The following is a 20,315-nucleotide window of genomic DNA, read 5'->3' on the forward strand; positions in this document are numbered from 1 at the left end:
CCAGCCTTTTAAACACGACGGATGTTTTCAGGTCATGTTTTCAGGTTTTCATTTCAAAAACTGTGGGGGAAAATTTTGGCAAAAAGTTATTTTTTAAAAATGTCTCTTCCTCTCCACATTTTCCAGTCAGCTGCATCATTTCCCCCAAGCAAGGGTTGTGTTAAGCTTTAGCATTGTGATTTGCAAGGGGGACAGGGTTGCAACACAGCTCTCTCCAGAGCTGCATGGCTACTGTGTGTTAGATTTTTGTCCTCTCTACCCCAACCTCCCTTCATCTCAAGGTGCACAACCCCTCACTGCAAATCCATTCCACCTGCTCCCCATCTCCCACAGAGAGGACCCGAGTGGCCCAGAAGACCTTGTGGAGACTTTCCACACTGAGGTGAATTTCATTCCTTTCTCTCTACACACTGTCTCTCATTTTTCCCTATCATTACAGATTTCTCAAAGTGGAGAATTAAAGATTTTATCTTCTTGGGCACAAAAGTACCCCTACGCATTTCCCAGATGGATGGGGATTTCCATGGCTGATTTAGTAGTCCACCACCCTGATTATGCCAAAACTGTGTTTGGCCACGGAGGTAAGATCATTGGATCTAATTTTAGAAAGATTCACACTTGATGACCCCTCAAGAGAGCCATTCGGACTCTTCTCCCTATATGTGTCTTCTGTCAAATATTGCAATTCTCGCCTGTACGCCCTTCCCGTATCCCTAGATCTTCACAGTTAAATTGGGTCATTTTCAAAACTCACCCACAATAGAAAACAGGACCCACACACCTGCACCCTAAGCAATGTGTTTGGCTTAAAAATTCCTGGGATCTAAGTTGTTCCTAGAATAAGCAGCATAGAAAGTTTCCTAGTTGACATCCAACCATTTTCCATTGTTCTACGTTTGTGGTGTAGGAAGCTCTAATTATTATTATTACTGTTTGCATTTGTTATGAATGTTAAGGCAGGAACAGACCAAAAGGGTCCATTTGTCATTATTGCCATCCTTTTACCATTTTGTTTTCTTCTTTCATCTAAGAATGTAAGAACTATATTTTGTATTCTGGAAGAATTTATAATCGTAATAGGAAAAACTTAAAAAACAATGAATAGTCTAGCAGCACTTTAAAGACTAACAAAACATGTAGATGGTATCATGAGTTTTCATGGGTATAACCCACTTCTTCAGATGAATGAAATATTAAAAATCCAGTTTCAAAATAAATAGGGGATGGAGAGGAGAAGGAAGGGGAAAAAATGGTGAATTGAAGTGTTCATGTAAATGAAGTGTAACCCTTCTGCTAGGCCGAGTTAATAGCAGCAAGGGCCAGGTTCAGTACCTAGGGGTCCCCTCCCAACAACGTAATGCAACACGAGCTTAAGCCCCCACCCAGTGACATCTTACACACACGCCTGGGTGCCTCAAAGAGGCAATTCTTCCCCTATCGCAAGCACAGAGCCTCGGTATAGCAGCAAATCTTTAATAACATGAGGTAACTGACATCAACATTACATTGGGAAAATACCACAACTAGGATTCACAGACCAAACCATGAGCAAAGACCCACCCCTAGCCAAGAATCACCCAAAGTCCTACTGTCTGAAATCAGTGCTTCTTGCGGAAATGCTATGCTGCTCCTGTTCAGGCAAAAGCCCTCTTACACAAATGCTTTTGAGCAAGAGGGCCAGTGTAGACAACGCGGTATTGTTTTGCGCAAAAAAGCCCTGATCACGAAAATGGCGATCGGGGCTTTCTTGCACAAAACCACATCGAGATTGGCACGGACGCTTTTCCACAAAAAGTGCTTTTGCGGAAAAGCGTCCGTGCCAATCTAGACGCTCTTTTCCGCAAATGCTTTTAACGGAAAACTTTTGCGGAAAATCATGCCAGTCTAGACATAGCCCAAGAGTCTCTTGAGTCTAGCAGCCCAAAAATCACCCAAAGTCCCAAAGTCTGACACCCCAAGGCTATGTCTACACTGGCATCTTCTTGCGCAAGAACTCTTTTGTGGAAGAGTTCTTGTGCAAAAACTCTTCCAGAAGAGAGCATCTACACTGGCATGGGCTTTTGCTCAAGAGATGTGCTTTTGTGCAAGAGCATCCATGGCAGTGTAGATGCTCTGATGCTCAGATTCTCTTCTGTAAGAAAGCTCTGATGGCCATTTTAACCATAAGGGCTTCTTGCGCAAGAAATTCATGTTGCCTGTTTACACTGGCCTTTCTGGAAGAGCTCTTGTGCAAGAGGGCTTCTTCCAGAGAGGGAGTGTCAGAGTTTTCACACAAGAAGCCCTGATTTTCTACAGTAAAACGTCAGTTTTCTTGCGCAAGAATGTGCAGCCAGTGTAGACAGGCAGCATGTTTTTGTGCAAGAGCAGCCGTTTTTGCACAAGAACGCGCCAGTGTAGACACAGCCCAAAAGTCTCTGTCCCGGGTCAGTGCCACCCCAGGGTTCAAAAGTTTACCTGCAGGGCTTTTACCTCCCAACCTGGATGAAATGGAGGAGGGGCAGTTGATACACCTTACGTGATCCGCCGACGGCCCCGCCTCTCCACAGGGTTCTGCTGCCGCCCTTGACGCAAGTCACTCTGCCATACTCCACCTGCTGTCCCCATGAACTGTTCCAGCCGTCCCTCAAACTGCTCTTCTCCGCCTCTCCATCTTGTTCCACTCCACCAGCCACCCACCGGTCATTTCCGCAGCCACTCTGCAGGCTGCCTGCTGCTGCTCCTACTAGCCAGCTGCCGGTTGTTCCTGTCAGCTGCTCCGCTGGGTCGTTCCTGCAAACTGCTCTGCCAGCAGCTCAGCAATTTAGCTTCAGGCTACACACAGCACGCAGTAATTTCAGCTCATAATAGATTTCAGCTCTTTAGCAATTTCAGCTCGTAGTAGAGGAGTCTCAGTGCTAGTGCAGCAGTGGCCCAAAGTGAAGTCAGATCAGCAGTCTGTAACTAGACTCCTAATGGAATCCAAATTAGCTCTGATATTCCACAGTGGAGAGAGGAGGGGGTGCAGTTGATGTATCAGGCCCTCAGACAAGGGCCCCACCCCCAAGTACAAATACCTGTCCCCTGCCTCTGTCACTTCACTGGGTTTGGAACCCATGCTCCTTGTCTAGCGAGTGCTACTTAGTTGATGGTGAATCCCTCTGTCATAAAACAGTTCCACTGTTCCACTGTCCTTGATTGACATAATGAGGGTAACAACACTTTATCCCCCCTGCCTTAATAACAGAGAGACTGGGGATCCCACAGCAGCCAAAGTGACCATTTGGGCTGCTGTGAGCTCATACTAGGTGGGGTGGGTGTGCCTATGCAAACAAGATCAGCCCCTGAAGTCTTTTTGCACCATTCTCCACAATTCACCACCAGATATCAGGGTAGAGCTTATCCTGACCCTGCTTACAGAAGTTAAGTTCCAAGTCTTCCGCGTGTATTTGGCTTGTAGAATTGGCATGAAACAACACAGTGACTGTGAGATCCATTAATGAGTGCCCGGGCAGGTTAAAGTGTTCTCCAACAAATCTTAGACTAGTTTGTACTAGATCTGTTTTCACAAGAGCAACTATGTCATCGGAAGAAGTGGGCTGTGCCCACAAAAGCTCATGATATTATCTACATGTTTTGTTAATCTATAAAGTGCTACCAGATCATTTGTTGGTTTTTTTTCTGTAACAGACTAACTCAGCTACCCCCTGAAGCTTCTATGTCATCCTTCTTTGCGTGAAGCAACTATGGACTTTCTGTTTGTGTGAGTGAAGAATGTGAGTGTTTGTTTCAAAAGAGAAGGCCTGAAAAGCATGCAGGTGGTCAGAGGAGGGACCGGAGACTTGGGGGCACAAGGGAACTATGGAATATTCCCATACTATTTGGTGATAGATAAAGGGCAGATTGATTACTCTAAAAGATAAGACAAGTACCTACCAATTGGGACATGATATGAAAAAAACAACTAATGTCATCTTCCTATCATCTTCCCTAGTCCTGTGTGAATCTCATTAGTAAGATAAATGTAGAAGATCTTCTTTAAAATGCACTAATAATATGAAAAAAAATCATTAAATATTGAATATATTAACAGACACTACAAGATTTAGCTGTCTAATTTCTACCCCTTTCATCTTCTAGTTATTTGAAAGCCTTCCCCATGACAAGAAGAGTAAATTCATACCAAAAATACATCTGGATTATTGATTCCGTGGTGTGTCAATCCATAACACTTTATTTATCTTCTCTGTTGAATTCCACAGATCCCAAGGATATGACAACCTATAAATTCTTCCGTCCCTGGATCGGTATGTAGAATCATGCTTTGTCCATCTTCTTGAACACTTTCATGAATTAATTGAGAGTATGCTAGGCCCTGGAGTATTAGCACAGAGTTTTAGCTCTCATCCTTCTTTCCTTGCTCCGCACTTCTCTTGTAATTTGATTTATTTTATTGCTTGCTATTTTAAAAACAGGGAGAAGATGACCATTCTGTTATGAAAAGCTAATGGAAGTGACTAGGATCTATGCTAATCTAACCACCTGGAACTTGGTACCTCAGCGTAGGAGGCACTACAGTATGAGCTGTAAAGCCATCTGGGTCTCAGCTTAGGCTGGAGAGATGCCTTGTCTTATGTCTTACTGTGTAAGTGGTCTAAGTGCCACTACATATGATAGTGACCCACTCTAGGGTTCTTTGCCTACCTTTTTCCAATTCTTTTGTCGGAAGAGGCTTTTCCGACATTTGGCCCATCTAGACTGGGCCAAATGTTGGGAAAAAAACCCTCTTTTGAAAGCTCCCTTCTTCTTTGTAGAATGAAGAATACAGGGGCTTCCAAAAGAGCGTGTTTGTTCTTCCACTAAAAAAGCAGAAGAGCAAACGCGTTCCCTGGACGTGGCAGAGTTTTTTCAGGATACTTTTGGTATCCCAAACCCCGCCCTCCCCCCCCCCCCCCACAGTCTAGCCGTATCCGAGGTTTGTGGGTTACATTAGACTAGATCATTTCTCTGTTTAATCCAGAATCCTGCTGCATGATGACTAGTATCTAAGGGTGTGTCTAGACTACATGACTCCATCGACGGAGCCATGTAAAGTAGTTTAGCCGACATTGTCAATGAAGCAGAGATTTAAATAATCCCCGCTTCATTAAAATAAAAATGGCCGCCGCGCTGTGCCGACAATCAGCTGATCCAGCACAATGCGGCAGTCTAGACACGGATCGGTCGACAAGGGAAGCCTTATTTTAAGAGGGATAAGGGATCTTTCGGAAAAGGCTTTATTTTCCGAAAGACCCGTGTCTAGACTGGTGCTTTTTTCCAGCAAAGCTCCGTGCTGAAAAAAAGCGGTGGCTATTTCTATGCTAATGAAGCGGGGGAGATTTAACTCCCCGCTTCATTAGCAATTGCGATATGTCTAATTTGCATCCATTTTCCGAAAAAGGAATGCACTCTAGACGTAGCCCATGAGTGTTATTCTCCCAAATGTTGATGTCTGTTATATCTTGTCACTCCATCGCATAGGGTATTGACATACATACTGGTGTCATTGGTAGAGCTGGTTGCAAATGTATTCTTTTGCATGCAAAATATTTCTGGGTTGAGTTCAAGAACTTGGAGAAAATACAGAAAACTAAAATGTTGGGTTTCTAGCCACAAGAAAAATGGTTTCCACCACACAGAGCCCATACAGCTTTCATTGGAAAAACCAAAGCTTTGCATTTTGGGAAAGTTGGTTGTGAGCAGCTTGAGTGGGTACAGCGGTGATTTCATTTTTGCTAGGGCACAACTAATGTCAGCTGCATGAAGGGCCCCATGTAGCGCCTGTCCACAGACCAATAAGTGCAACATTACATCAGTGCCCTTCCACATTTCCTGCCTTGCTTTGCTTTGTGCCATCCGCTTTCCTCTTCAATGTTCCCTCCAATCCATCATCAAGTCCTCAACACATCTTGTCCTTCCTAATGATACCATCCTGTAGACTGGGACCCATGAGGACTTGCTTAGGTATAGAATTACATATTCCTGTTTTCAAGTTTCCCTCCTTTCAATGAACCAAGAATACAATGAACACAGTAAAAATGATAAGAGTAAGTCATAGAACTATGATCTGAGTGGCTCTTTTCTTTTCTATTCCTGCAGGCAATGGATTACTAATTTTACATGGGCCAAAGTGGTTCCAGCATAGAAGGCTGCTGACCCCAGGGTTTCATTATGACGTGTTGAAACCTTATATCGCGCTGATGGCAGAATCTACCAAAGTGATGCTGGTAGGACTCATCCCCATGTCTGTGCTTTCAGCTGCAGGGCTGGGAAAATCACTGGCTCCAATGCTGACCAATTAGAAGACAGTGGAGTGAGATGTTCCAAACAGCTTTGCACAATCGCTCTACAACTCTTTTAGTGAAGGAGCAAATTCAGAGCGGGTGTGATTGAACAGAGCTATGCCAACGTACTTCAGCTTAGAACCTGACCCAAGTATTTTTCTGTCACCTGGTTTCCAATACAGTGAACAATGCTACATTAAAATTTCTCAGCCAGTGATGGTGAACATAGAGGATAAATAAGGAGAATAGGCTGGCTGTGAGAGAAGAAACTAGACTTGGGCTAGTCTAAAGTAGAGAAAGAGAGAGTGAAAAACAAACACAGAGACAGAGAAGAGTAGATGAAGAGGAAGACCGAGAAGAATCTAATGAAGTACATATACTATTAGGCCGTGTCTAGACTGGCAAGTTTTTCCGCAAAAGCCTTTGCTTTTGCGGAAAAGCCTGCCAGCTATCTACACTGGCCGCTTGAATTTCCGCAAGAACACTGACGATCTCATGTAAGAAATCAGTGCTTCTTGCGGAAATACTATGCTGCTCCCGTTCGGGCAAAAGCCCTTTTGCGCAAATCGTTTGCACAAGATGGCCAGTGTAGACAGCACAGTACTGTTTTGCGCAGAAAAGCCCCAATGGCTAAAATAGCGATCGGGGCTTTTTTGTGCAAAAGCGCGTCTAGATTGGCACGGATGCTTTTCCACAAAAAGTGCTTTTGCGGAAAAGCGTCTGTGCCAATCTAGACGCTCTTTTCCGCAAATGCTTTTAACCGAACACTTTTCCATTAAAAGCATTTGAGGAAAATCATGCCAGTCTAGACGTAGCCTTACAGTGTGTGTCAACCTTTTTTTATAGAGTACCCCCTTTAAAAAAAAATTCTAAATACTCCCAGTACCTACAGTTTTCAGACACACAAACAAATTTTCTACCGTTGCAACACATTCATTTAAAGAACTTAACAGTAGCTGGACGGGAGATGAAACTTCTGGGTGTAAAAAGTACAAAAATAAAACTTTGTAAAACTAATTACAAAAATTCAGTTTTCTCCAAATTTCAGTAGTGTTGACGTATCCCCCCAGACTTCTTTCGAGTACCCCCTAAGGGTAATCACTCGTAGCACTGGTTGAGAAACACTGTACTATTATACACCATCCATACAGAATCCACTAATCTAGACCAGCTGGTTGGGAGGTCCTTTTATCACAAAACACCCTCTTTAGCTTGAACCTGTGAACTCATGAGGCTTGTATGTCCCTAGTAATAAGTAAAGTTTCTGAGCCAAATTTATCTCTGGGGTAACTTCACTCACTGTAGTGAAGTGACACCAAGAACTTGGTCCAAAATACCTTCAGCTTTTCAAGCATTTCCACTGTCCTCTGAACACTGAAAAATAGCCATGAACTCTTGCCTTTTAATGAGGCTTATTGCTAAACTTACCTTAGCTGGTTTCCAATGCTGGCAAATAACAGAGTTTGCTAGAGACTCAGTTGCTGACCTCATAGGTGTTTTAGATACACCCTTTAACCGAGTTGGAATGGAATCAGGTTGTGTCTTGCCAGGAAGTTTGGCTCTCTCTTGAATTGACAATCACATTTTGCTCAGATGGCATTGCTTTATGTGGAGAAGTGGGCTGCTGACTCATGCTGATTATGAAAACAGTACAAATAAGCTTAAGTCCTAATTTCCAGTTATATCTGCTGTGTATTAGATATGCCAGTGGTGATAAACACTAGAAAATATATTAGATCAACAATGCACCATAGTATGTGGATTCTGTCTTCCCCCCTTCAGATCTGAATCTAACTCCTGCCAAAAATAACAGGACAAAACCTGATCAGTTTCAATTCCCTTTGCTGCAAATATCTCAGGAAAACAACTTGTAACCTGAAATAGCTGTTAGCCACTCCTTCTATGGCTCCAAACTTGCTTTAGGGATGTTGGCATTGTGGGTTTTGTTCAGGCCCAGAACAACAAAGTCCAGATGCAGAGACATAACCTACTGACCCAAAAATTGGGAAAGATGAATTCAGAAGTAGCTTTTCCTTTCCGCCTCATCTCCAGCCACAAATGAAACATCCTATAAACCTTGATTCTTCAAAGGAATGCTAATCCCAGCTAACACTGTACATTCTACATCAGCGTCTTTGCTTACAGACCAGGGTCTAACAAACAGCATGGGTAGGTAAGATGTGGCTATGGAAAGCAAAGAGTATAACATGAGGGTGCATAAAGGGATCTCTTTGGTCCTCACAAATCTTTTCTGGAATCCTGTCCCTCCTCATCTCTGTATCCTCCACCAGGACAAGTGGGAACAGCTGATCACAGTGGATAAGTCGGTGGAGCTCTTTGAACATGTCAGCTTGATGACCCTAGACAGCATCATGAAATGTGCCTTCAGTTGTCATAGCAACTGCCAGACTGACAGGTCAGTACCAGGTGCTTTCAAATCTTCATGAAAATGTTCTTGAAACCAGGCCCATAATCGCCTCATTGAACCGTCCTTTTCCTTCAGTGACTCAGACGACTACATCAGAGCCGTCTACAACCTGACCTACCTGGTGTTCCACAGAGTCCGCTTTTTTCCATATCATAATGATTTAATCTATCAAATCAGCCCTCAAGGACGTCGCTTTCAAGAGGCATGCCGACTAGCGCACCTCCATACAGGTATTTCCTAGGGCCCTCCTCTGTGTCTCCTATTGACTGTAGGTTGTTGCCTAGTTTGGTGTGATTATTTTTCACTGATCTATCAGAAGAGATAATCTGTGAGTGGAAATCATGAAGACATTTCCCCCCTAATGCTCTGGGCAAGAATGACGACTGTAAAATTGAGGCACAAGGCTGGTAGTCAGTAGATCTTGAGCCAAATCCAACTATGATAGAACTTCATGAACTTCAGGGGATTTGTATGAAGGGTGGATTTGGCCCTGGTTTCTATCCTAACTCTGCTACCGATTTCCTGTGGGACTTCAGGCAAGTGGCTTTGTCTCTCTTCAGGTCAGTTTGATCAGCTGCAAAATAGAGATCATGATTCCTCTGTTTGTGACATTCTGTGAGATCCTCCAAGGGAAAGGTCTGTACTTTAGAAGTACAAAGTACAATGTCTTCCCAATATTTGGTTCTAGGAGACCTCATCTCCTGCTCTAAAGTATCATGTGTCCATTTTGGCATTTGCATTAAGCAGAAGATCCTTTGACTGCTCAGCAGCATGACCATCCCAGGACCCATCAAAGTGAAGCTAATACATTCGCCATTTTCATATACAGAGAAAGTAATAAAAGAGAGAAAGACGTCCCTCCAAGATCAGGAAGAACTTGAAAAGATGCAGAAGAAGAAGTACTTGGATTTTCTGGACATTCTTCTGTGTGCCAAGGTGAGCGTTTGAAATAATCATGTAAACAGCAAACCTCCACGGCTACGTCTACACTGGCATGATTTTCCGGAAATGCTTTTAACGGAAAAGTTTTCCATTAAAAGCATTTTCGGAAAAGCGTATCTAGAATGGCAGGATGCTTTTCCGGAAAAGCACTTTTTCTGGAAAAGTGTCCGTGGCCAATCTAGACGTGCTTTTCCGCAAAAAAGCCCCTATCATCATTTTCGCGATTGGGGCTTTTTTGCGGAAAACAGTACTATGCTGTCTACACTGGCCCTTTTCCGGAACAGGTTTCCGGAAAAAGACTTTTGCCCGAACGGGAACAGCATAGTTTTTCTGGAAAAGCACTGCTGATTTTTCATTACATTGTCAGTGCTTTTCCAGAAATTCAAGCGGCCAGTGTAGACAGCTGGCAAGTTTTTCCAGAAAAGCGGCTGATTTTCCGGAATAACTTGCCAGTGTAGACACAACCCACCTGTTTGGGTCTATGTGACATCAGCAAACACCCGGCTAGTGATACAATGGGGAAGCTGTTGTCAAAGGTCCTCCTGTATAATTCTGTCAGCTTACGCGGGCTGGAAGTGAAGGGAAGAAGGGAGGGTGTGCCTAGGAGAGTGATCCATGCGTGAGCACAAAGAGCAATATCGCTAGTAGGGGAAAATTAACTCTTGCATTTCTGAGAGTTGATTTTCACTTCATGAGTTAATATGCGAACAGCAGTATCACAACATGTAAGTGTGACTGAGAACTGTGGCATATCCTAAGGACGGCTGCAGGAAGGACCTATTCTCTATAGGTCACTAGATAACTGTTCCCATTCCTGTGCACTGCGTCTTTAACTAAGTGCCTGCTGGGCTGCGGGATGCAGCTGTCCTTTGGAGCTCATTTCAGTGCTGACTCCTACAAGGGAAACACACACACACTGTGCTCTCCCTCTCCTGCCTACCTCCTCCCCAGGGACTTTACTTTTGTTCTTTCTTGTATTGCTAGTTCTTTATCTTGCCATCTTAACAAACAAAAAGCTAGCCTGGCTGAACCCCAGCACCAGAGTCCTTGTGCAGTGAGTGGGCAGTGCAGGGCAGTTGGCACAGACGCACAGAAAGGCAGGGCTGGCAGGGGCCTCAGGCAAATCAACCTTTTCAGAGGCACAGGCAGCAAGTGCAGTTGTGTGGCACCTGAGTGGGCCACGTACAGAGACACAGCAACGTCCTCCATGCAGCCGGAGCTCATGCACCGTACATACAAGGCCAAGCTGCACAGAGAAGCCATTTGCTGCACCTGGTTTAGTACGTGCAGCCTTTCCCTGCAGTGGCTTCTGGGGGAACGGACACTGAGGGGCCAGATGGAATCAGCTGGATCTGCCTCCAGGGCCACCAGTTGGGCTGGACTCTGCACTGGGGCAGGACTAAGAAACCAGGGAGGGGGCAGATGAAGTTATCAGAAGGGTGCATGGGCCGTGCTGCAGGGCCAGGGGCCGGCGGCAGCTCTGTCTAGCACAGCAGGTGGGGCTTTGTGCAGGTGGCCTGGGCTGTTGAGAACAGGCTCCAGGTGTAACTTGTTCCCCCACTGCTCGACCTACAGCAACCACCAACCAGCAGCTACCCTCCACTGGGCAAGCTGGTGGAGATTCAGGGAGCAGGGGATGGAGGATGGATATCAACCCCCCTGCCACACAGAGCCCTGTGTGACCTCGGCCCTTCAATGCAGCTTCCTGCACTGCTCCTGACTCCAGCCCGTCAGTACAGCACAGTGTACTACCCCTGAGAGACCTCCTGACGTCAACTATTGGGTAGCGAGGACCCTTGTGGGTTCTGAGCACCCCCCAAGCCCTACAAAATACTGTTCCTGTGGAAGGTGGAGGCTTACAGAGCGCATGACTCTCTGAAGTGAGCAGGGCCTCAGGAAAAAAAGAGCCGGGAACCTCTGACCTAGCCCATCCCTGACAGGTGTTTGTTCCGCCTGTTCTTAAACACCTCCAATTTTGGGGTCTTCACAACCTCCCTGGGAAGCCTGTTCCAGAGCTCCACTCCCGCCAGAGTTAGAATGTGTTTCCTAATGTCTAAGCCTGTGACCTCTTGTCCTGTGCACAGGGAGAGCAATTTGTCTCCAACCTCTTTATAACAGCCCTTCCCCTTTTTAAGATAGATACCACGTCCCTCCTTATTTCCTCAAGACTGAAGATGTCACCTTTTTTTATGCTTTCGTCACAGAGTTCAGGTTTTCTAAATCTTTTGCTCTGGATTCTCTCGCTCCTACGTGTCCACATTTTTCCTAAAGCGTGGTGAGCAGGACTGGACACAGACTCCAGCCAGGGCATCACCAGTGCCGAGCGCAGTGGATCAATTACCTCCCAGGTCTCACATACGACACTCCTGCTAATGCATCCCAGAACGGTTTTAGCCTTGTTTGCAACTGATCCGCACTGTGGGCTCCTACTCAGTTGATCAGCACTGAAGGTTGGCACCTGACACCCTGTTGATGAATAACTTCTATTGTAGCCCATCTCTGCTGCCTTGCTCATTCTAGAAGGGGAACGCCTGCCTTTGGACCCAAGCGACCTGACTCAGATTTCACTTGTACCAGGACCACACCTGGCAATTGCATTCTTTCCGTGCAGTTACCCAATTTCTCATGCAAACAAGACAAAACATGCTGGGCTCTTCGCCAGTGATCCGGGTGTATTTTTTCACTCCAAAAGAGTCCTCCTGAAACTAACTCTCGTTCGGGGATTATTTACCTTGCTGCTTTGCTAGGATGAAAACGGCGCTGGACTGTCCGACGAAGACCTACGCGCCGAGGTGGACACGTTCATGTTTGAGGGGCACGATACCACGGCCAGTGGGATCTCCTGGCTCTTGTACTGCATGGCCCTGTACCCAGAGCACCAGCAGAGATGCAGAGAAGAGATCCAGGAGATCGTGGGAGACAGAGATACCGTGCAATGGTGAGGTGTCAGCTCATGGCTTTGGTACCAGTTGGCTTTGAATGGTTTTCTTAGTATTCAGTTTAAGGAATTAAAAATGGATCTTATTTCACAAGCTCTGCACTGAAGGATCAACATTTAGTATGGTCAGGATACAAAGAACTGATCCAAAACCAGATCTAAACTTCTCTTGTGCTAAGGGCTGCTCAGTTCCACATCTTTGGATTTCTGTCTCTCAGTTAATCAAATGCAGGCGTTTGATTGGGAAAGAAACTGTAAACGATTGAGGTTGAGGGATTTCTCCTCAGCTCCACTAACACTGCATTCAGCCCATGGAGTGTGACACTGAATTAGGAATAAGACAGATCTGCTCGATTTTGTTGCTAAATTGTTTCCCAAATATTAAGAGTTTGCATTTCTAGAAATGACTGCATGCAAGGATGACAAAGTATCTTGTAAGTAATATATTAAGCCTTACCACGCCCTGTGAAGCAGAGAGTTATTTTATGGCCCAGCATCCCATTGTGCTAGGCACTGTACAAATGTGGAACAAAAAGTCGGTCCCTGTTCCCAAGAGTTTATAGCAGGGGAAACCGAAGCCCTGGCACATCAAGAGAGTTGCTCAGGGTATGTCTACACTAGCCCCCTAGTTCGAACTAGGGAGGCTAATGTAGGCATTTGAAGTTGCAAATGAAGCCTGGGATTTAAATATCCCGGGCTTTATTTGCATCTTCCCATCTGGGCGCCATTTTTAAATCCCCTTAGTCAGAACTAACTGCCCACAGCTACACGCAGCAGTCAAATGTTAACTCGAACTAAGTCCTTAGTTCGAGTTAACTGTTACACCTCATTGCAGGAGGAATAACAGTTAATCCGAACGAAGGACTTAGTTCGGATTAACTTCTGACTGCCGCGTGTAGCCGCGGGCAGTCAGTTCAAACTAAGGGGATTTAAAAATGGCACCCACCCAGGAACATGCAAATGAAGCCGGGGATATTTAAACCCCGGGCTTCATTTGCAAGTTCAAATGTCTACATTAGCCACCCTAGTTTGAACTAGTGTAGACATACCCTCAATGTGTTGCAGGAAGTCTGAGGCAGAGGTGGGAATAGAGCCCAGGTCATCTCTATATTTCAGCCACAAAATCAGTTTCCTGACTCACCAGAAATAGGTGAGGGGTGTGATCATTTCACATATCGGTGTTAATGCCCCTGACTCATGTCTTGGTAGTGGTAAGGGCTCTTCCTCATTCATAGTCTCCACTTCTGGTTGCTTTCAGGGATGACCTTGGCAAAATGACTTACAGCACCATGTGCATCAAGGAGAGCCTTCGCCTGTACCCTCCGGTACCTGGAGTGTCCCGACAGCTCAGCAAACCCATCACATTCCATGATGGACGTACCTTGCCAGAAGGTCTGTATTGTCTCTTCCTTGTTAAGGGCCCAATTCTTCCTTCAGCCACACACACAGCATCCCCCTTGAAGTCCCACCTGGAATCCTGGATGTGGTTCATGCCAATGAGAGGGGGGAAAGTTCTCCTGTGAAAGCCAAGTGAAGATCTAGGAGAGGTTAGGTGGTTTGTGGGGCTCCCATGGCCTCAGCTGTTCCACTATAAATTGTAACATGGCTCTTGGTTTGTCCATGGGAATATTGGCATACACCTACCTGCCTCACTAAGCCCCAGGGCAATTCACCCTCGGGAGTGTAGCTGGGACCGCTGCCTGCCCTACCTCAGAGACTGCTAGGAACAGCCATGTTGGTCTCCTCCTGAGACTGCTCTAGAGTCCTCCCAGCTAAATCCATCCAAGGGATGCTCTGACTCTAAGCTCCATTGAGAGCTGGCTGAATGTTCTTATGAATGGCAGATAACATCAAATCAACCTATGGGAATTAGGCACCCAAATTTCACTTGAGTTGAATGGCATTTGGGTGCCCAAATCCCTTATACTCCTTTAAAATCCCAGATATGTTTTTTATTGTTTATTATTTGTCTTACAGGAGTATACAGAATACAAAGGTGGAAATCCCATTTGCTAGGTGATCTTGCATACACAAGAGATGTTGCACATATACAAATAATATGAGACCGTAATAATCATTAGATAGATAGATAGATAGATAGATAGATAGATAGATAGATAGATAGATAGATAGATAGATAGATAGATCACTTAAATGTGCAACTGCTATAATTTGCTATGAATTATTCCACTATCTCTAGAACTGAGCTATGTTAGCTTGTGAGATTGGGCACTTTAGGACTGACCCGGGATGCTCATGTCATGGGCTCATTGACTCAACAAAGGCAGAAAGTTTTATGGATCCAAAGCCTTTGAAAGTCAATGATCATTCTTGTGGCTTTTGCCTGAATCCTCTCCAATTTATTATGGATTATGGACACTGGAAATGGACACAGTATTCCTGCTGTGAGCTCCTGGAGCAAATACAGAGGAAAAACTAACCTCTCTGCTCCTACTCAAGATTCTCCTGTTTACACATCCCTGGATCACATTAGCTCTTTCGGTCCCAACATCACACTGGAAGCTCATGTTCAGCTGATTATACACAATCATCTCAAAAAAATTTTCACAGCCACTGCATCCCAGGATAGTCCCCCACCCTATGGGTGCGGCCTGTAATTTTTCCAGCTACAGATGTACTTTTCAATTTAGCTCTGATACAAAGCATTACATTGATTGCTCGTGCATAGTTCACAAAATGAAGCAGATTGCTTTGAACCCATAACTGCTCTACAGCCAAAATGCTTCTGAAATAAATGTAGTCAAACTTTACTAATTCTGGGTCACTGAGAACGAAAATGATGCTTAAAATTGTTGATTGGCTCTAGTTTTCAAGATATGCTATTGGGTCAGTATATACGACCCTTGACTTGCGAATGGCGGAGGATAAGTGAGTTATAAAGGGACGGGATCTCAATTTAAACCAGAAATGACTAAAATACATCTTTGACTGGCTCTATGAATAAATCTATGACTGGGTTTGGACAGTACTTGCTTTTTAGGCAAAGCAATGAATGATGCAATCTGAAGCTGGTATTGTGTCATACATGATATGAATTGCATTGTGTTATTCCTAGAAGTCATGGATGATGCAATCATAACAAAGCTTATATCACTCTGCTGAACAAATTGCCTTATATCAGCTCTAGAAATCATACAGTGTCATGCTCTCTTATTTGTCAGTGTTTGATTTTGCAAAGGGACACATTTCTGTTTAGCCAAAGTGAGCAGAGATGCCTCGTACTTGTATGAACAGTGCAGATAACTTCTGCTATGTTTGTGGTGAAGTGACTTTTGCATCACAAAAGCGCAGTATAACCACTATGGTTAAGAAAGCCTATCACCTTTATTTTGGCTGCAAAATTGGAGATCAGGACAAGAGGTGGTCCCCACACATATGCTGCAACACTTGTGCAACAAATCTTCGCCAATGGTTGAACAGGAAAAGGAAATCTATGCCTTTTGCAGTGCCAATGATTTCGAGAGAGCCAACAGATCATACCAGCAATTGTTACTTCTGCATGGTGCCTCCAGTTGGGAAAGGTGTGTCAAAGAAGAAAAAGTGGACTGTGCATTATCCAAACATTCCATCAGCTATACGCCCAGTACCCTACGGAGAAGGACTGCCAGTTCCTGATGTACCAGAATCATTCTCACTTGAGTCAGATGAGGAAGAGGAAGAGGATAAAACTTCTGGTCCTGAACCATCAATGTCACAGGACCCACATTTTCTCCCATCCTCCTCCTCTGAACCACACCTCATAACACAAGGTGAACTGAATGACCTTGTCAGGGATTTGGAACTACCCAAGAGTAAGGCAGAGCTGTTGGGCTCCAGACTACAGAAGTGGAATCTCCTGGCAGGTGATGTTAGGGTTTCCATGTCCCGTGACCGTCAAAAGGATCTTGTCCCATTCTTCCTCATAGAAGGTGATCTTGTAGCTTGCAACAACATCGATGGTGTGATGGCAGCCCTCAACATTGTTCATGATCCAGAGGAGTGGAGACTGTTCATTGATTCATCGAAGACGAGTCTTAAAGCTGTTTTGCTGCATAATGGCAATGTTTTGCCATCAATTCCAGTTGGTCATGCAGTCCATATGAAGGAAACCTATGACAACATGAAACAACTTTTGAGGTGCATAAACTATGACCAACATCAGTGGCAGCTTTGTGGTGATTTGAAGGTTGTTGCTCTCTTGCTTGGTCTTCAGACTGGATACACAAAGTACTGCTGTTTTCTCTGCGAATGGGATAGTCGTGCAAGAGATTCCCACTACATCAAGATAGATTGGCCACTCCGACAGTCATTGGAGCCTGGGAGGAAAAGTGTTCAGCATCCACCATTTGTTGAATCAAGGAAGATTTTGTTACCACCCTTACACATCAAGCTGGGTCTGATGAAGAACTTTGTCAAGGCCATGGACAAAACACAAGCAGCTTTCAAGTACCTCCATGGAAAAATTCCAAGGTTAAGTGAAGCTAAGATAAAGGAAGATGTCTTTGTTGGTCCTCATATTCGTGAACTTCTTCGAGATGATGCATTTGACCATGCACTGCGTGGCAAGGAAAAGACGGCATGGAAAGCCTTCCAGTTAGTGGCAATAAATTTTCTCGGAAACAACAAGGCAGACAACTACAGGTTGTTGGTGGAAAACCTCCTCAAGGCATACAAAAGCCTTGGTTGCAACATGTCACTAAAGATACATTTTTTGCACTCTCATCTAGATTTTTTTCCACCCAACTGCAGAGCAGTGAGCGACAAGCACGGCGAGCAATTTCACCAGGACATTGCAACAATGGAGAAACGCTATCAGGGCAAATGGATTCTATCAATGCTTGCAGACTATTGCTGGACAGTGACAAGATATGCTCCATTTAATGAATACAAGACACAAGCCAAGAAGTGCCAAGTAAACACTGAATAGGACTAAACTATGTACATAATAGTTTTTTGCCTTTTGTTTCATAATAAATTTTATTTATATAACCCTTTTGCTGATTTTTAAAGTGTTACATAAACAGGACAGGTGAAATATTATCATGTAAAGCAACCATAAACACATGAAAAGACCTAGGTTTACAATTTATGATTAAAACTCTACTATCTACACAATATGCATAGACGTAAAATGTAAAAACTTGGAAACAGTAGCCAATATCTTGGAAACAGTAGCCAATCAGTTGTTTTAATTGTCATATTTGAATTCAGCACATAAAAAACATAATAAATAGCACATTTTATCTCTGAAGCAGACGACTTCTAAAAAATTGTAGACCAGTGTAACCTGCCTGCTTCATTACTGACTGCTTCCCCACACTTTGTGCCATCTTCATGTGTGATCAGTGATGATTTTATCTTTTCTCCCAGATTGTTGATTTAAAAAAAGCTCTATTGTGTAGAGCCTGTCTCTCCCCATGATAAACCCATAGCTCGATACTGCTTCTGCACTTACAATTACACTGTGAGACCCATCACATTTGCTGATGATGCGTGAGCCAGAATAGAACCCAGCTCATTCTCCCATCACTTAATGCTGCCTCTGCAGGGCTAAGGGGAGTGAAAACATGTATGTAAAATGGACTCAGGACATTTCTCAGACAGCAGGAGTGTTGGCTGAGAAGACTAAGGCCCTCTAACAGGCTCTTGTATTGTACTGAACAGATGTTGCTCTGTCAGGTCACCAAAGTTGTTGTTTTTTTTATTTTGCTTACAGGTTCTCGGGTGTCTGTGCATATTTACTGTCTTCATAGGAACCCAAGTGTCTGGCAAGATCCAGAGGTACTTTTCACATCACAGAAAGAAGAGCTGGTCATATAATTGGGACAAGGGACTGGGTAGCATGGATCTCCATGGCTCTGCCTCAAATTTCCTTGAGCAAAGCTTTGCTTGTTTCTCCCTTTTTCCATTTCCCTGTGTGCAAAGCAAGGATAATATTGACCTTACCCAGGTCAAGTAGCGTCTGTCCAGAAGAACAGTGCAATGGATCCGCAAACCAGGAGGCTGCCCTAACGATTCTGAGTACCATAGAAAGGCAGAGTACCGGGTAGAATGGTCTGTCTTTACACACAGCCGTGTATGTAAATGTCCAGTGGAATAATGATTCATAGTGTTTGGGGGCAAATGCACCAGATGATGCTCTTGGTTGTACCAGCAACTTCTCCCAGGCTATATCTACACTACAGAGTTTATTTGGAAAAATGGCCATTTTTCCGAAAAAACTTCACTTACGTCCACACTGCGATCGTGTTCTTTTGAAAACAAATCAAAAGAACAGAGGGATTTTTCTGACATTGGTAAACCTCTTTTTATGAGGAAGAAGCCTTTTTCCAAGAGAGCTCTTTTGGGAAAAGGCGTGTGTGGACAGAGAAGAGGGAGTTCTTTCGAAAGAAGAGGGAAGAGGAAAAAGCAGAGGTGCTCTGGTGGTCACTCCGTGCGTGGTAATCACAGCTGAAATGTGAGAGAGCGTCCACGCTGAATGGACACTAACTTTCGAAAAAGCAGATTGTTTTTTCGATGCACTTTGACAGTGTGGACGCTCTCTTTCAGACGACTTTTTTCAGAAGATTTCTTCCAGAAAAGCTTCTTGCAAAAGAAGCCTTCAGTCTAGACGCAGCCCCAGTCTTCTGACAACTGTGGTGACATTTCCAAGAGCATTTACAGCTGAAGGAGACGGGCAGTAGCGTTTCAGTCCCAGCACAAGGCCTCACCCTTTTGGTAGGGGGCTGCATAAGTGTTGTGCTAAGACGGCATCTCCCCAGCTTACAGGGTGACTGAATGTCCCTGGTCAGCACAACTCACATTTGGGAGGGACTGGTTCTTTGTGGGAGGGGACGTCACTGTCCCTTCTCACTGCTGCTGCCCTAGAAGAGTATCCATGTCAGCGTCTCCTCACATGGGCTGGGGTCTCGAGTGGAAAGGGCACAGCTCCCACAATGATTTACAGGGTCGGGGGGCGTCAGCTACCGCCGCTGCTATTGAATCACTGGGCCTCACCACAAACCTTTAAACTCTCTCCCTGCAGGTGTTTGATCCCATGAGGTTTTCCCCAGAGAACATGGCCCAGAGACATTCCCATGCGTTTGTGCCCTTCGCAGCTGGAGCACGGTGGGGGATGTTTCATTCTCTCTCTTGGGGGTGTCGGTTGGAAACAAAGCCAGGTTTTGGGCCAGGATGTCCCAAATGCCCATTAAGCACGAGCATGCTGGCTCCATATGGTTGTGTCCGTCATGTGGGGTGTGTAGGGTTTTGGGGGGTGTGGAGACCCCTACATCAATGCACCGAACCAGAGTTTGGTTCTTAGTGACTGGCCCCTCTGACCACTCCTGTGTCTGCTTCACGATGCCCACAGAGCCGGGCGGCATGGCCCCAAGGGCGGTTGACAGGCCACAGTCGTTTGGCAGAAGCACGGTGTGATGGTGGCTAGCAGCGCCCTCTGGGGGCTCTCAGTGAAACCCTCAGCTCTCAGGCCTCTCCTGGCTGGACCCTGTAATTCTTCCACTCACAGACCAGGCCCCGGGACCCAACAGGCCCAGCCGAGGTCAGACCCCTGCAGTTCTTCCCTTCAGGGCTCTGTGACCAGCCAGGCTGCTTACAGCCAAAGGCCTGGTTATTGCACAGAAGGGAGGAAGCACTTAGCAAGGGAAGATTTCAAACCTCCAAAGAGCCGACAGGCACGGCTATCCCACCTCTAGGCTGACCATCCCCT

The 20,315-nt window shown here is 45.0% G+C and overlaps 2 protein-coding genes across 2 annotated transcripts in view; one reads left to right on the forward strand and one right to left on the reverse strand.

The window, feature by feature from the left end:
* The window catches only part of LOC102451250 (cytochrome P450 4B1-like), a 113,748-nt gene that overhangs the window by 76,739 nt on the left and 16,694 nt on the right, over positions 1-20,315 (reverse strand). The window lies entirely within an intron of this gene.
* The window catches only part of LOC142818159 (cytochrome P450 4B1-like), a 33,631-nt gene that overhangs the window by 5,086 nt on the left and 8,230 nt on the right, over positions 1-20,315 (forward strand). Inside the window, exons 2-11 of the mRNA XM_014575193.4 lie at positions 440-581; positions 4,239-4,283; positions 6,115-6,242; positions 8,591-8,715; positions 8,803-8,957; positions 9,557-9,663; positions 12,417-12,607; positions 13,866-13,999; positions 18,324-18,388; positions 19,632-19,714. Coding sequence (XP_014430679.3) covers positions 440-581; positions 4,239-4,283; positions 6,115-6,242; positions 8,591-8,715; positions 8,803-8,957; positions 9,557-9,663; positions 12,417-12,607; positions 13,866-13,999; positions 18,324-18,388; positions 19,632-19,714 — 1,175 coding nt within the window. The remainder of the gene's footprint in view (positions 1-439; positions 582-4,238; positions 4,284-6,114; positions 6,243-8,590; positions 8,716-8,802; positions 8,958-9,556; positions 9,664-12,416; positions 12,608-13,865; positions 14,000-18,323; positions 18,389-19,631; positions 19,715-20,315) is intronic.

This window comes from Pelodiscus sinensis, chromosome 9, assembly GCF_052426305.1.
Source record: "Pelodiscus sinensis isolate ZL-2025 chromosome 9, ASM5242630v1, whole genome shotgun sequence".
NCBI lineage: Eukaryota > Metazoa > Chordata > Testudines > Trionychidae > Pelodiscus > Pelodiscus sinensis.